Raw genomic sequence first — 16908 nt, forward strand, 5'->3', positions numbered from 1 at the left:
AAAAAGGCATAGTTTCATTCCAACATGTTATTTAATGTCTAATGTGACAAATGTATATAATATAGTAAAATTATTCTCCCGAGCACATTGTATGTGGTAACTGGAGACATTTTAGCTGCCATGTTAATTTTTCCATTCCTGGCAAATCTGCCATTCGCTCGGATTGCGTGGGAGATTCCCGGTAGCAGCACTTGCACAATAGGTCAATGATATCCAGTGCAGGAGCTGTATCACTATTCAAATTCATGCTCAGTTTTAATTGAATCTGTCAGATGGGTATTAATTTAACACATTGTTTATTATTGTAGTTATTTGCAGTATGGTAGCGCAAACTTGTTTAAACTGAGCCTTTTTGATAATATTTTGCTTACTCAATTTCAAAAGTGATTTGACACAAATTCCAGTGTCACTTAACTCATTGACTGCCAGCCCAGTAAAAATGGATCTTTGACGTAGGGCTGCTCGATTATGGGAAAAATAATAATCACGATTATTTTGGCAATAGTTGAAATCACAATTATTCAAACGGTTATTTATGTTTTGGCACAAAACAAGAAAATGTTTAAGCAATTAAAAATATTAGGACCAAATAAAAAAAAAAAAATAGAAACACTATAAGTTTTGGACCAAACAGAATTTATAATATATATTTATTTATGTTGGCAAAAACGTGAAAGTTGGAGTGCAGCATATGCACTGTGCAGTAGGGCAATATTTTTTTTTTTGGTACAAAACAAGAACATTTTTAAACATAAAAAACAAATAGACAAATAAAATTATTTGAAACACTATATTTATGCAAGTTCCTTATGGATGAAACAAAATTGATCAAATTAGTTATTTTGAAATTAAAAAAAGGTGCAAATGTATAAATTTAAACAACTCAATCTTTTTACTTTGCGATTATGCTGATTTTTTTAATTGTGGAGTGTAATAATTGAAATTATAATTGAATGTCAATTAATTATACAGCCTTACTTTGACGTGTATAGCCGTCAATGGCACTGAATGAGTTAAAATTGAACTTCAGCATTTTAGTATATTGTAAAAACTTCTTTTAGATTCCCCTGAATCAATTTTGCAGTTAGTCATAATGTTGTATGTATTTAGGTGGGGGTGAGTGCGAGAGTGTTTAACTGGACCAGGCAGAAAGAGGAGTTTGCCCCTTTTGCTTGACATTATGTACACATCCATGATGCCCCGTGGACTCCGTTTGAGTATTAAAAGCAACTTTTGATCTCCTGGCTTCACTTTGATTGGCGTCACCATGGAGAGAACTGTGCTGCGAGTCAGCATCTTCGGGCTACTCTTGGCCTTTGGCACCACACAACCCAAGGTAGGGCGATTGATGACAATAAAATAAATACATTAAAAAATCTGTCCATTTTATGGAGGAAAAATGGCAGGAAAACCTAAAAATGTTTTATTACTAAAATTAATAGTTTTACATGGTAAATTAAGCCTGCCGAGTAAAATGTAATTTAATATTTCAATAAGATTTATATGCACTTTTATGGAGGAAAAATGGCAGCTGGATTGATAAAATATTGTTAAAAAAAAACAAACAAGTTAAATCTAAACTGTAGTCATCTTTGCAGGATAGTATACCCAAATTTATTTTAAAACATAAAAATGTTTGATTACTAAAATTAATAGTTTTACATAGTAAATGAAGCCTGCCGAGTTAAATTTAATTTAATATTTCAATAAGATTTACATGCACTTGTTGCTTTACAAGTAGTACCAGCTATACCGATAAATGGTGACACAGGTTACTTGCACTTTGCAACAAAGACTTAAACTGCAGCATGGTTTATTAATCACCACATCTGTACTTTCCACAAGCCAGCAGTTGTCAGGTCACACTTGCAGTGAACATGGCCGCAATGTCATTCTGTATATGCGATGTGTGTGAATGTTTTTGTAATTTACAAAATAGTGGAAATTAAATCAATTAAACTTTCTTTTGCATTTTTCATTAAAAAAAAAAAGTGATTGCAAAGTTCTTTACGTGAGTTAAAGAGAGAGAAAAAGGTTCTTTGCCAACCAGGATTTGATGTCCAGGATACAGTTAAAAAGAGGGAGCATAAATTAAACATGAAAAGGACTTAAAATTGAACCTTGTGGCACACCACATGTTTTGTAACCCTTTGAGGAGCATTTATCTGTACTTAACTTACCATAAAATGTTTCTCAGTGAAGTAGGAAACACACCAAAAAAACATTTTTGTACAGCAGCAGAGAGGCTACCAGATATTTTAGTCTATTTAAAAGAATGGTGAAGTCAACCCTATCAAAAACAACGCTTAGATCCAGCAGTTCCAACATTGTTCATTTATGGTAATCAAGATTAGTTCTAAAATATTTCTGTGTGCTATGGTTTACCCTACACACTCATTCAAGTGTTTTCTATGAAGTCTTTTCCATCATGATTTCGTTATTTTTCACATTTGCAAGCTTGAGCGCGTGTACGTCAGTTTTAGTGTGTTTCAGATGCCGCAGACAGGAATGAGCTAAATATCCAAGAATCTTTGGTGTCTAAAGTACGGACATGAAGTCATTGGTCAGCCTACACCGAGTGAAAATTAAGCAAATGAGGGAGTCTCCCTTTCGACCAATGAGATTTCATGTCCACCGCTCTTGTTTTGCCACGATTTGATCTTTGCTCAACTGACCAGCAGACCAACGATGCCTTTTTTTTTTCCCCCGCCCCCGATTGTTTGCTCAGGATGACTGGGAAATCTACAGCTTTCACATCAACTCCACAGTCTCCAGTCGTTACGCCACCACCATCATCACCAGCCGTGTGGTCAATCGCAAAGACGAGTCCCAAGAAATCGAGTTCCACGTCCGGATTCCCAAGAATGCCTTCATCAGCAAATTCAGAATGTGGGTCTTGTCTCATACGATAAAGCAGCGGTGTCCAAACCTTTTCAGTTGAGGGCCACATCCAGACAATCAGAAGGACGCAAGGGCCACATAATGTTATGAAGAGAAATTGTGTTTAGTCCTCAAAATTGTACAATTTATTTGTGCTTTGGCATATTTAGAAAAATGCTACAGTATATAATTTATATATTTTAATAATGTATAATTTATTTGTAATATGGCAGGAAAGTTATTGTAGTTTTGGAATTTTTCATTTTAGTTAGTTTTTATTCGTTTTCAGGGTGGTTCTGTTAGTTTTTATTAGTTTTAGTTCTTTAATAAATGTTTAGTTTTAGTTTAGTTTTAGTTCGTTTCAGTATTAGTATTAGTTATTTTTTTTTTAAAACGTGTATTACTTGTGCACAACATTTAAAAAACACCATGGGAGCGACGTCATCTGAAGGTGCTTTTCTATTGGCTGCTGCTAGACGACGTCACTTCTGTGTGACACACTTTCAAACGTCATTATTCCGGTTTATATCCAAATAAATCTACTAAAAATCACATTTAAAATCATCCCCAAAGGCTCATGCATTAAATTAATTACCAAAGACTAAAACGAAGGACATTTTTGCTCGTTAGTTTTAGTTAGTTTTGTAAACATAAAATATAGTTTTAGTTACTTTTCGGTTTTTAAAAAGCAATTTCGTTTTTATTTTATTTCGGTAATAATATTGTTTTTCTGAATTTTAGTGTTTTCATTTATTTTTAGTTAACTAAAATAACCTGTAATGGCACCTGTTTTTTTTTTTTTTTTAAGAGCTCAGAATTGTTCATTCGGTAGTCTTACCGATTCAACGTCTTATCATCATTGCTCTTTTTTTTTTTTTTTTAACTTTTTTTTATTTTTTATTTTTTTTATTTTTGTGTGTGTGTGTGTGTGCGTGCGTTTGCGTGCGTGCGTGTGCGTGCAAATACGTATAAATTTATACTCATTAATTCACCTAAAGCCTTATAAATATCCCATTACCCTTCGCCTTAACCAGGTACTTCAGAATCTTGCCAGAGTCGTGAGGTTTAAATGGTCAGGAGACCAGAGAAAAGGTCAGAAAAAAATAAAGAGAAAAGAAAGATAAATCAAAGTGAAATCCAGCACCGACCAAACACTTCCTGCCTTCCCCATGATTACAAAATCAAAGTCTTACGCCAACCCCGGAAGCCTCTAAATTCCAGCAAATTTAGCGAGATCTGAGCACCTGTTTTTCGATACCTTCCCGTCTTACTTTGACCATCTCCAAACATTTTTGTTTTGTTTATTTTATTTGAACTGAGTCAAATGCCATTTTTAGCATATGTCGCGGGCCACTGAAAGATGGACGGCGGGCCGCAAATGTAGTAGTTTGGACACCCCTGCTATAATGGTAACTGCGATAGGAATGTATCTTCCCTTGACCAGGTTTATGGACGGCCAGGTGTATGATGGCGTCGTGAAGGCAAAAGAAGCGGCTCAGCAGCAGTACAGTGACGCCGTGTCCCGCGGTGAAAGTGCCGGCATCGTCAGGTACAGGCTCGACATTACAGAAAAAAAAAAAATGTATGGCTGCTTCAATGTTGATTTCTGCGCCTTTCGCAGCTCCGTTGGGAGAACCCTGGAAGAGTTTAAGACCTCAGTGACAGTGGCCGCTCTAAAAAAGGTGACCTTTGAACTCACGTACGAGGAACTACTCAAACGCACTCTCGGCAAGTACGAGCTGCAGATCCACGCTCGGCCCATGCAGCCTGTCAAAGACTTCAAGGTTCGTTGGCACCGGCCGCTCACTAATCCAAAATCACCACGTTGGTCTGTTTATCATGTTGATCCCAAATTTCAGGTGGATGTGTACATACAAGAAAATGCAGGAATCAATTTCATCGATGTTAAAGGGGGACTGAGCACCGGCGCTCTGGCTAATGCTATCACCCAAACACATGCGGACAAACAGGTAAAGCACGAGGCAAAGAAAGCAGTCATTGCAATTTTCTTCTCCACTAGAGGGCGCAACAGAAAAGTGGAATACTAGTTTCCTTCGTATAAATGGTCAGGGGTTGTGTACTTTATGACATGAGAATATCACATCGTGAGCTGACATGAGTGCCAGTTATCTGTTTTGCACAACCCAAAGTCAAATGTTTCAACTTCATATTTTGAAACAGGCGTCATACATACACAAATTCTAGCAGCAAATCATGTGGACTCGTTAAGAGGACAGATTCAGACCTCAGTCACTGCTCTGTTTTAAGCTAACGTTAAACTAGAGCACGTATTAGCCAACATTGTAGTTTGGGGCAACTTGTCCCAGTCATTTTGGGGTTTGTTGTCACATATGCAAAGAATGGTTTAAAAAAAAAAAAAAGAGACTCTGGCAACTCTGTTTACGTATGCCAGAATTGTTCTTCAGATGATGAGTCTGAAGTGTGAAAAAAATAGTTTGACAGGATGGTTTTGTTTCATTATTTAAAAATGTGTTTTCCAGTTGTTGGAACTACAGTACGCCTACATGTCATAACTGGTTTAAGTTTCATGAATAACAATCCATCCATTAACCCAAATGCTTGATTCTTTTTTTAATTTAATTTAATCTCACATTTCCAGTTTAAGGGAAGCAAAACAGGCATTCGAGGCTGAGATCTATGACCTACATGCCAGCAGTTCCTAAGCACTCTAATCTATTTCATAATATTTTAGATCAAACTTTGCCCAATGGATATGGTAAATTTCAATGATAAACAATTTCTCTGGCTATAAAAACAAACAAAAAAGAGGAAAACAAGAATAATTTTGTCCTCGTTTTATTAGTTGCAAAATCCAGTGTGACATCTTACCCCATATAGTGTGACAACTTACCCATTGGTGGGCCAACATGTCATATGTAACTCTGCACTGATACAAAATATGAAAATTACATGAATACAAAAAAATATATCTAAGACTTTGGTCTTTCATCTGGTATACATTTTGTTTCTATATGATACATTGATTCGAAAAAATATATAAAAGTATACAAAGTGATACAACTAGCCATGGTCTCCCCTAATTATTCTCAAATTTTTGATGTCACAATAATCCATGTGACACAACTGCAGGGTTGCATTGTTGCAAAGTATTCCCACTCTTAATTATTTATTAATATTAATAATAGTAATAATATCACAAGTAGCGAACCTGCAGTTGTTTTGTGTATTGGCATTAGAGCTCAATAAATTTCCGACATGAAGGTGTCTGAACATGATTGGATGAGTTTATGGAGGTGTGTGCACCTGATGGGGAAGTTGGTCGGAGCGTGGAGTGCCACTTGACAACTGGGAAAAAAATATTATGACCTCATCAACTCGTCAGTGTTGACTAGAACAAATCCAAAGTTGTTTAACCCCAAATACAGTATAGCACTTTTATATTGGTTCTAAATGTACAATGAAGTAATACTTTTCAAGTTTTTAACAGATTAACATGAAAGTGTACAAATATATGTTGATTACCTTATGCAAATGTAATTCTTTGCTACATGCTATAGTAATTCATAGTTATTTGAAATTAAAACGACATATTAAAAATGTACAGTTAAAAATATTGTAAAACGTTGAGCCATTGATTTGTATTGCTCAATGTATTATGCCACTAGGTGGCATTAGTGTTTCGTGTTACACATTAATGAAAATATTCATGTTTAGAGTTCTTTTCCACTGGTTAATATGTCTTTTTCTGTTACGTTCAGTGTCACATGCTTTTTTTTTTTTCTTTTTTTTATATTCTGTCTAATTACTTAAGCAGTGTGGTCGACAGCTATAGCGTATATTAAAATAATATACTGTATCCTTATAATAAATTCGTTTCTCTAAACTTATAATTTCCCTTTGTTGATTTTGCCTTGAATTTTTGCAGGCCTCGGTTTATTTCTACCCGACAGAGGACCAACAGAAAACATGTGACAGTTGTGGAGAAGATGGTATGAATGGAGATCTGATTATCGTTTATGACGTCAACAGAGACAGGTCACTGGGAGACATCAAGGTAAAATACACCTTACTGAACAGTCTCCAAATAATTCATTACCTGTACAAACAACTGTTCAGGCTCATCCGTTTATTGTGGTTTCAGTTTTGTTTCTATTTAGCATTTTTGGGAAGTACAGGTGTATCTACCTCTACTGTAGTTTTCTGCGCGGTAGATGGCATCACCTACATCAAGATGTTTTTCCATTTTGCTTTTCCACCAGACATCAAGTGGATATTTTGTCCATCACTTTGCACCATCAGAACTTCAACGCATTCCAAAGAATGTTGTTTTTGTCATCGATAAGAGTGGTTCCATGCACGGCAAGAAAATAGAGCAGGTACAGTCAATTTAAATTTTGTATGTTTTTTGTTTTAGCGTTGAAACTAAACTACTTACCTGTAAGATGCTATTTCATAATAGTAATAGTCAAAAATGTTTGTTGTCAGACCCGCACCGCATTAATCCATATTCTGAATGACCTGGCGGAGGACGACTTCTTTGGTCTCATCACTTTTGATAGCTCGGTGTCTTACTGGAAGCGAGAACTTGTTCAGGCCGACTCGCAAAATGTGAAAAGTGCCAAAGAATTTGCAGGGAGCATTAGAGAGCAAGGAGGTAGTTCTAACATTTCTTTTCAAATAAGCAATATTAGGACTAATGTGACAGTTTGCCAGCCAGAGTAAAGTTGTGCTGATGTTGTTTGACCTCCTTTAGGTACAAATATTAACCAAGCGCTGTTGGATGGCTCACGTATGCTGAATGAGAACCCCAGGAAAGGTTCCGCTTCCATCCTCATACTCCTCACTGATGGAGACCCAACCTCAGGTCAACAAACGTACAGTATATGGAATAGATAAGAATAGTAACAAAATAAAGTAACATGGAGTGGTAGACTGGCTAATTAATGCTTCTATATGGCACCATTAAAAAAAATATTGAAAAGTGAACAACCAAGAACAACCGAAAACAAAACAACCCACACACACACAAACAATTATAAAATATTACCAAAAATATATATTAAAAAAAAAAAAAAAAAAAAAGATCAAATAGGTGAATCCACGGGTTCCAAACTGCGAGTAAGTGTGGGTCCACTCTATTCAAAAGAATATGATCTTTATCCGTGAAACCTCCCAACACTTATTACTGCAGTTTCGTCACTTGCAGTAGTTGTAAAATTCTTCTTTGCTTGTGTCTGAATGACTGCATTTATGCTGCCACCTAGTGGCCACATCATTAAGCAAGATGAGCTCTGTTTGTGTTCAGTTCCATTTTAAATACAACATTAGTGAGTTGACCCCCATTTCACGTTGTCTCATTTTTTGAAAAAACAAACAAACTTTTTTCCACTTGTCTGCTCTCAATTCAGGTGTGACCAATCTGGAACAAATCAACAGAAATGTGATGGAGGCCATTCAAGGCAAATTCCCACTCTATTGTCTTGGTTTCGGTTTTGACGTCAACTTTAGTTTTCTGGAGAAGCTGTCCTTGCTGAACAACGGTGTTGCGCGGCGGATTTATGCTGACGCTGATGCCGATTTGCAGCTGAAGGTACATTTTTAGGTGGCAAACAGGATTGCTTCTGTGGAAATGGCTGGGAGTGAGTATAATTTTAGTGAGTGTTAGAACTTCAAGGGTGATTTTGGGATGTGTGAGAGTTTTTTTGCAGCTTGAGGTGTTTTAGTGAGGTTTTTTTTCCCGACATTTTTTTCTGTGTGAAAGAGGGTTTTTTTGTTTTGAAAGTGTGAACGCTACGTAAATGTTAGTTTTGGCCAACCAGGCATATAAATAGTGATGTGTGGTGCTATGGAAAGGTATGAGTTGTTTTGATCGGTGAGATGATAGATAGATAGATAGATAGATAGATAGATAGATAGATAGATAGATACCTAGCTAGCTTGCTAGCTAGCTAAGCTAGATAGATACCTAGCTAGCTTGCTAGCTAGCTAAGCTAGATAGATACCTAGCTAGCTAAGCTAGATAGATACCTAGCTAGCTAGCTAGCTAGCTAAGCTAGATAGATACGTAGCTAGCTAGCTTAGCTAGCTAGCTAGCTAGCTAGCTTAGCTAGATAGATATGTAGCTAGCTAGCTAGCTAGCTTAGATAGATAGATAGATACGTAGTTAGCTAGCTAGCTAGCTTAGATAGATAGATACGTAGCTAGCTAGCTAGCTAGCTTAGATAGATAGATACGTAGCTAGCTAGCTAGCTAGCTTAGATAGATACGTAGCTAGCTAGCTAGCTAGCTTAGATAGATAGATACGTAGCTAGCTAGCTAGCTAGCTTAGATAGATAGATAGATAGATAGATAGATAGATAGAGTGTGATCTTCTTTTCCACCAGGGATTCTACGACGAAGTGGCCAATCCTCTTTTGACAGACGTGACCATGATCTATAACGGCGCCGGCAATCTGACCCAGACCAACTTCAGTCAGTATTATAACGGTTCTGAGATTGTGGTGGCCGGTCAGATCACCGACAACAACATTGAAACCTTCGTCCCAAGGGTTGTGGCCATTTCGGTGAGTGCCTTTCTTCAGCTGTGGTTTTGTACAAATTGTACTCAAAATTCTTTTTCACTCCACAGAGGAATGCAAGTATCGTTTTCTCTGACAAAAACAGCACCACAAAGTCTACGGACAGCAACATCCAGAGGGTTTGGGCCTATCTGACTGTCAAACAACTCTTGGAGAAAGAGTCAGTAAAAAATACATTTTTCATAGGGGTTTTAAAAAAAAAAAACGACTGGAAATTGATAATCAGTTTTGGTTGAAACGATGTGATAGGTTGCAGTATTCGGGTGATGAGAAGGAGAAAATGAGGAACGAAACCTTGAGGCTGTCACTCAAATACAACTTTGTGACCCCGCTCACGTCCATGGTGGTCACCAAGCCGACAAAGGAGAAGACGGAGGTGCTTCACAAACCCAGCGAGGGGGGTCCGCCGCCGCCTCATGGGGGGCACAGTCACGGACAGGGAAACTTTGGGATGGCGGCTTTTCCACGGGGCTCTTCAATCAGCACCCAAGCACGTGTTGGAACTTCTTACAGTGGGTTCATGATTGTGAATCAAGCATGAAAACGCAACGCAACACATTCAACAACTGTCTTTTCTCAACAGGGCGAGGAAGACCTCATTACGGTAAATGGATCAGAATGTTCTAGGGCAGGGGTGTAGAAAGTCCGGCACACCCGGCGCGAGACACAAAGAGTATGATGCACACTTAAGTAGGAATGTAACGGTAACAGCAATATTGTGATATCGCGATATTAAAACTGCTACAATATCGTCGTCGTATTGTCACGATATTAAATGCAGCACATCTGTTTGAAAAAAAAAAAAAATCAGGTTGCTTTCCATTTGTGCAGTTCTAGCACCCTCTGGTGGATATTTTTTTTAGTGCAGTTTAATTTTCACAAGGCATGTTTTGGCCCTTCGCTGGCTTTTTTTTTTTTTTTTTTTTTTTTTTACAATATAATGACCTTTTTTTGTATCGCCAACTCCCCACACTATCGTGATAATTATCCATCCATCCATCCATTTTCTTGACCGCTTATTCCTCACAAGGGTCGCGGGGGGTGCTGGCGCCTATCTCACCTGGCTCTGGGCAGTAGGCGGGGGACACCCTGGACTGGTTGCCAACCAATCGCAGGGGTGATAATTATTGTATCGTGATATTTGGATTTCGTTACATCCCTACACTTAAGTGGGGGGTGTGGATGGAAGATTTTAAAACGAGCTGAGTGCGTGAAAATGTGTGTAAATACATGTATAATAAAAAAAAAAAGAAAAGATTTTTGATTTTTCAAACTAAAATCCAAATCAACAAAAACTGCAAAACTCTAATTGACATAATTTCTCGAGTGATTTAAGGGATTTCAATTTCAATCTGTTGAGCTCACACCCGTTTTGAAAACGACATCATTTCAAAATAAAAGCCTTAATTGTTTTCACTCTCATTATCATGTTTCTTGTTCTTTTCAAATCATTCCGATTTGAATCTGTTCAACTCATTCCCATTCCAAAATCTTAACAGACTTGACTTCACTCACTCCACAACAAGCTGCAAATTAGCTGCAGATAATATTCATGAAGAATCCTTGAAAAAAAAAAAAGAGGCTTTGAGTGGTTAAAAAGGAAATCAGATATAATGTATTGAAAGCAACCAAATCGCCTCCACTAACACATAATGGCACTATAATTTATTATATTTGAACACAACTGCTGAAGCATAAAACAATATTCATAATTTGCCAAGAATGAATGATATTAGTATCATTTTCCAAATTCCGAATTGAGACTCTTTTGTGATTAAGGGCTATATAAATACATTTGTCTCGACTTGACATTGATTTTTTTTTTCTTTTTTGATAGTGCATCGGCTTCAAAAAGGTCGGTAACAGTACATAAGAACGCTACAAGTAAATGCATATTGAATTACTGCCATTTTTGTTTGTGTGATTCCAAATTACTGTTATTTAAAAACAATAATATAAAATGATTTTATTTTTTACAAACTTTCATTGAAGGGATGAATAAAATTGTTGTTTCATTTCTTTCTTTGGCAGGCATGAGTGGTGTCCCTGGTATGACATGAACAACAGAAATGACATCACTAAACAAAAATGGGCCTCGACTTATTCTCCATGTTTTCCCTCATTTTTGTTTTTTTTTGTTTTTTTTGTTTTGCTGTTCTGACAGGTGAAAGAGGTTATGGTAAAAAGTCACAACAAATAATTACTGAACATTTTTCAGTTTATTTGCTGTAGTATATATGTTTGTATTTACACATTAATTATTATTATTATTATTATTATTATTATTATTATTATTATTATTATTATTAATTTTTTGTTTATTTTTGTTTTGTTTTTATTTTTATTTTTTTTCCAATTGTTGGTTCTGCATAAGATTTGTGAACTAATTGCTTTTTGTTCTGTTTTTCCTGACAGGTCATCCAGGTTATCATCGTAAGTCACAACAAATAAATGCTGAAGTGCATTACAAGACTTTTTCTCATGAGATCATAAGTTTCATGAAATCTTTATAAAAGCAGTAATGCTCAATTTTGATTACTTAGCAATACTGTGGTACTTTGAGACTATTGTGTTTGTCATTCATTGCAAGTTTGATTGTTGATTTCCAGAACTCCTTCCAAGCGTGCCAGTGGCCATGCCTGACATGGATTACGACATGACAGGTAGATTTAAGCCAGGTCAGCAGCATGAGGTCACCTGGTTGAATGACCCATCATGTGATCAGAAGATTATGTTCTCTAGTCCTTAATTAATACTCCTTCCGGGTTGGATATTATTGAACATACATACGTGTATTTTTAACATAAGATGAACAGATCAAGAGTGGAATAAGTTCTGAAATATTGTATATACTATAGTTGCAGTTGATTTACCCATGATTCGTCCTACCATCTTACCTGTCACTCCACCAACCTCAAGACCTGGTAAGAGGATGAATTGATTGATGCAGTTGAGTCATTAAATTTTATGTTTGCACATCTGATTGTGTTTCATTGTGTGCTTTCACAGTTGAACCTGACATTCGGTTTTTGCTCCAAGCTGAGAAACAATCTCTTCCGCTGTGTTTTGACATCCCTGCAAGAAGTATGCTTCGACTCCTCTACCTCCCCAGTACAGGTCAGTCTAATATATGCACTCTTCCATTTCTTCATTTGGATAATTTCATGTCAAATCAACTCGGAATTTTTACCTTTCTTCAAATTTTGAGGTGTGACTGGAAATAGAAGGAAAAATATCTTGGAAACAACTTTACTTACGAAACTTGATTTTGGTAGAAATGCTTGTTTTACTTAATTATAATGCAACAACTCTAAACCTAAAGATAAAAATATTTATCCTTAAAAACAAAACAAAACTATATATATATATATATATATATATATATATATATATATATATATATATATATATATATATATATATATATATATATATATATATATATATGTATATGGGAACCTCTGGCTACCTTACAATATGATACGATATGCAATACAAGGCTCACAATAATGATTATCTAACAATAGGACGATATCACGATTATCTATATATTGGTCAGGTAATAATATCCACGATAATCTACGATATCATACATATCATAAAAAAGGAGTACATATCATAAAATAATAGTAATAATAATAATAATAATAATAATAATAATAATAATAAAAAAAATAAAATAAATAAATAAATAAATAGCAATAAATAATAAGAACAATAATATAAATAAATAAAAATATAATCTAAACACATAATATACTCTATAAACATATATAATATATATCTAAAAATATAAATATAAAATAATAATATTAATAATAATGATAAATAAATGATATAAATAAAAAAAAACAAGAATATAAAAAACTAAACTCATGAGTCTTCTTCACCTGAAGACTTCCGTCCATTTCACTGCCACTCTTATGAGGCGCTCCCCCTAGTGGCTCGCCAAGTAATTGCTCAATAAGTCAGGAACAATGGAGCCGTTATAGTGGCTGTATATTAGCTACAAATATCGTGATACTTGCATAGACATATCGATAATTTATTGGGAGACAAAGTATCACGATTTATCGCGATATCGTCACACTCCTAATATATATACTTCCATTTCTAACCACAGTTGAAAATATGAGGAAAATCTGAGAGGTAAAGGGAAAATTCCAGATTATTCCTTCCATTTCTTATACATTAACGTGCCACATGTTTTCTTACTATTGTGATTTTTGCTTGGTGTTGCGTTGTTCGGCATCTCTTCTGCACTAGGACTCTCTGTCAATGGTGCACTGGATGGAATGAGAGGCTTCAACTGGATTGTTGTCAACTTCAGTCCGAGCATCACCATTACTGTTGACTTGGGCGGTGTCGGCATTAAGGACGTACAAGTTTCACGTATGGTATCGTGGCAGGCGGACCATGAGACCTTGACTGCAGGAAGGTGATTTTGCGTTGAGATGGTGGCGGAGTGTTTCAGCATTGACTGACCCTGGCGCTTAAATAGTACGGTAGATAGATAACAACAATCAGGCCAAAAAAAACAAAACAAAAACTTCCTTTTAGTTAAATTCAGCGATTTTCAGAGACTTTTGCATCTGCATTAAGTAACATGAGCTACTCATTTTCAAGCCCTATAAGAGGGGATGCAGAAAAGGTTCGGGAGCACACACCATTTTTTTTTTTAGATTTACATTGGACACAAACTTGTTATAAATAACACTTTAAAACCTTAAAAATCTAATAAAAGAAAGCCGTGTCTCAAAGTTATTTCAATATTCTCCATCTTAATCCTGACAAAATCCAGAATTGCAAGTATGATTCCACCTCAAATCATTCCAATTATATTGCTTCTTCTGTTTCTTCTTTGACTATCACTCTTTTTTTTTCTTTTCTTTAAATGCTTTATTTATAACAAGATACAAGAACAGTCTTTCGTCTATGCATTGTTTGGTAGTCTGGATGGCCTGTCGCACCACATTGCCTCTCATAGGTCAGTCTTGGTACTGCAACAGACTCTTTTGGTGTACATGACATTGTCATCACATTTTAATAATTGGTTAAGATGGTGAAAAATTGGAATGTGTGCACATTTGTGGTTCACTTTTTAAAGGTTCATTCTCTATTGAGGACATTGGTGCTGAAGTTGTTGTTATGATCCATCCATCCATGTTTGACCTGACTAACTGTCAAAAATGCTTTTCAATAGTGCGACAGTGATCAAAAGGGACACGGAAGTTGACATCGCAGTTGGAGAAACACGCCTGATCATCTTGCGTCACGGGTTCACAGGAGAAGAATTCCTCTGGCCAGTCTTAAGACAGCGTTCTTCAGACAATAATGCTGGAGGAATTTTAGGTGAGTTCTTTTTTTGTATATCATATAATACTGTGGATACAGTAGTATAAAACATTTACTCAGCCCCTGTTGAAATTAGGGATGCACGATAATGCTGTTTTCAACCGATACCAATGAACCAATAATTTAGAAGTGCCGATGTCGATAACCGATAAGTAAGCCGATAATTGTTTGCAAAATTAACTTGAATACAAATATCCTTTCGAGTCCTACTGTAAGTTTAACAAATACATTGAAACATTGTATAAACTTTGCGCAATGTGTCAATGGACGTAAAGCAACATGAAGCTGAATTTTATTGATATGAGCCACAACCACAACAGATGGACCAACGTGGCATGTCAATAATTATTGCTGGATTTCTTTATCTGGTTTATCGGCATGAAATCAAATTGCCGATAATTATCAGCAGATTTCTCTATTATCTGGTTTATCTGTTTGACGTCAAATTGGTCGATAAGTGCCGCTAATTATTGGCCACCGATATTATCGTGCATCACTAGTTGAAATGCCAAGTTTTTGTGAAGAAATTTGAACAAGATATATCATTTCAAAATTTTACCATGATCAATACCATTGATAGCTTTATTTTCCTGTTTTCAGCACTAAAGCCAGCAATCTATGAAGAAGTGCACCAACCTCTCTCCACAAAACTTAAAATCAAAGACCAGGAAATCAGTGTTAGCAGGTACCTTATTTTTACATCAGATCTTTTTTTTTTTTTTTTTTTTTTTGGTACACTTATACATTGTGTCATTGGGTCATTGTGTGAGCTAACAATGTTTTCTTCCCTGTGTAGATCCGTGGCTCCTGACTACAGTTTTTCCCCAGCTGTGGTTTTGCCCTGCTGGCTCATACCTGCTGAGTCAGCACTGCAAGCACCGCTCGCTGATTTCACTCACATCTCTGGTTAAAGAAGAGACAGACTTTAAGAAACATTTCATGAAAGTACAGATGAGTGCAAAACGTGCATTTCTCATGGCATAAACAATAAACAGTTAGCAAACAAGTATGAGTTCACGCTCTTCTTTTAAATCATTAGGATTGCAGTTTATAGTTTTGCTTTTTGAGATAAAAAAAAAAAAAAGCTAAATCATTACTTATATGTGAGTTTTTGTCACAAAATGGCCGCACAGCTGTCTGTTATGCCAAATCAGAAAACGATGAACCAAAACGTGAGAACTGTTTGTAGCAACATTATCAATATTTTAAGCGTGACTATGTTACATCAACAACCTTATTGTCGCGCTCTCATTTGTATAAAACGCAAAAAAATGTAAGTAAATTAACACATTGTTGCAAGCTCATTCGTTTGACTAATGGAAACGACAACAAACAAAATCACGTTAATGTTCGCAATAATAGCAGACTTTTAGTCGCATCAGTTTTAATTAGAGTGAGATGAACAACGGCAGAAATGAATTTGACTTTGATGACACACTGGGCGGAACCTTTCTTTAATTATGGCTCATTAAACAGACTAATTAAAAAACGACAACATTGAAAATGACATGCAATGGAGACGTGTGAACAATTACCGCTTTTGGAATGTGGGTGGAAGCAGGACGACCTGAGGTGGAACCGACACGTACAAATTCCACACAGGAACGCCAGACTGGAATCTTCAACATGTGACTGTGAGGCAGAGTTGCTAGCCACTTTATAATGTGATTTAAAAAAAATATATAATAATAATAATAATAATGAATTTGTAGTGATAATTGAAGAAAAATAATATCATCACCATATTTTACTGTCCCGATTGTCAAGTTCTTTGGGAATTAGATGTCCTGCCCTACATGTCCTGGTTTAAATCTTACTTAACTAGGAGACTCTTTGGAGTGTAGGTTGGTGAGGCATTGTCCTCGTCACTGAGCCTCTCTTGTGGAGTACCTCAGGAGTCAATTCTTAGCCCTTTCACTCATTTACAATGTCACATTCCACTGCTATACTGCCAAATCAATGTCACTTTAAAAACAAATAATAATAATCCAAACTGCTCCTCAAGTGCTTGAATGAGATCTAACCATGGATGGCTTTACATTTTTTACATTTTAATGAGAAAAAAAAATAATGAAATGGTGTGATTTTTTTTTTTTTGGAGCTGCAGGCTCCC

The 16908-nt window shown here is 36.0% G+C and overlaps 1 protein-coding gene across 12 annotated transcripts; it reads left to right on the top strand.

The window, feature by feature from the left end:
• Positions 1-1189: 1189 nt before the first annotated feature.
• Positions 1190-15801, top strand: LOC144023689 (inter-alpha-trypsin inhibitor heavy chain H4-like). Of its 12 annotated transcripts, none has more exons than XM_077529412.1 (25): positions 1190-1336; positions 2729-2889; positions 4325-4429; positions 4502-4664; positions 4740-4850; positions 6788-6916; positions 7122-7238; positions 7348-7516; positions 7616-7726; positions 8271-8452; positions 9246-9425; positions 9491-9600; positions 9690-9952; positions 10024-10044; positions 11278-11295; positions 11472-11489; positions 11605-11619; positions 11856-11873; positions 12050-12118; positions 12299-12364; positions 12450-12557; positions 13707-13878; positions 14644-14792; positions 15396-15480; positions 15592-15801. In XM_077529412.1, exons 1-25 carry the CDS (start codon positions 1268-1270, stop codon positions 15704-15706), a joined length of 2724 nt encoding a protein of 907 aa, XP_077385538.1. In that variant the 5' UTR covers positions 1190-1267; the 3' UTR covers positions 15707-15801. The 12 variants fall into 12 exon arrangements, with proteins under 12 accessions (XP_077385538.1, XP_077385539.1, XP_077385540.1 ...); XM_077529413.1 differs by having other exon boundaries at positions 12050-12103; XM_077529414.1 differs by lacking the exon at positions 11605-11619.
• The last annotated feature ends 1107 nt before the right edge of the window (positions 15802-16908 follow it).

Source organism: Festucalex cinctus, chromosome 8 (assembly GCF_051991245.1).
Source record: "Festucalex cinctus isolate MCC-2025b chromosome 8, RoL_Fcin_1.0, whole genome shotgun sequence".
Lineage (NCBI taxonomy): Eukaryota > Metazoa > Chordata > Actinopteri > Syngnathiformes > Syngnathidae > Festucalex > Festucalex cinctus.

Bases quoted from the DNA above. Each gene is read 5' to 3' on its own strand.
- LOC144023689 (XM_077529412.1), top strand. From the start codon at position 1,268: ATGGAGAGAACTGTGCTGCGAGTCAGCATCTTCGGGCTACTCTTGGCC. The intron at 2,890-4,324 runs GTGGGTCTTGTC...TCCCTTGACCAG, and splicing joins TTCATCAGCAAATTCAGAAT to GTTTATGGACGGCCAGGTGT. The intron at 4,430-4,501 runs GTACAGGCTCGA...CGCCTTTCGCAG, and splicing joins GAAAGTGCCGGCATCGTCAG to CTCCGTTGGGAGAACCCTGG.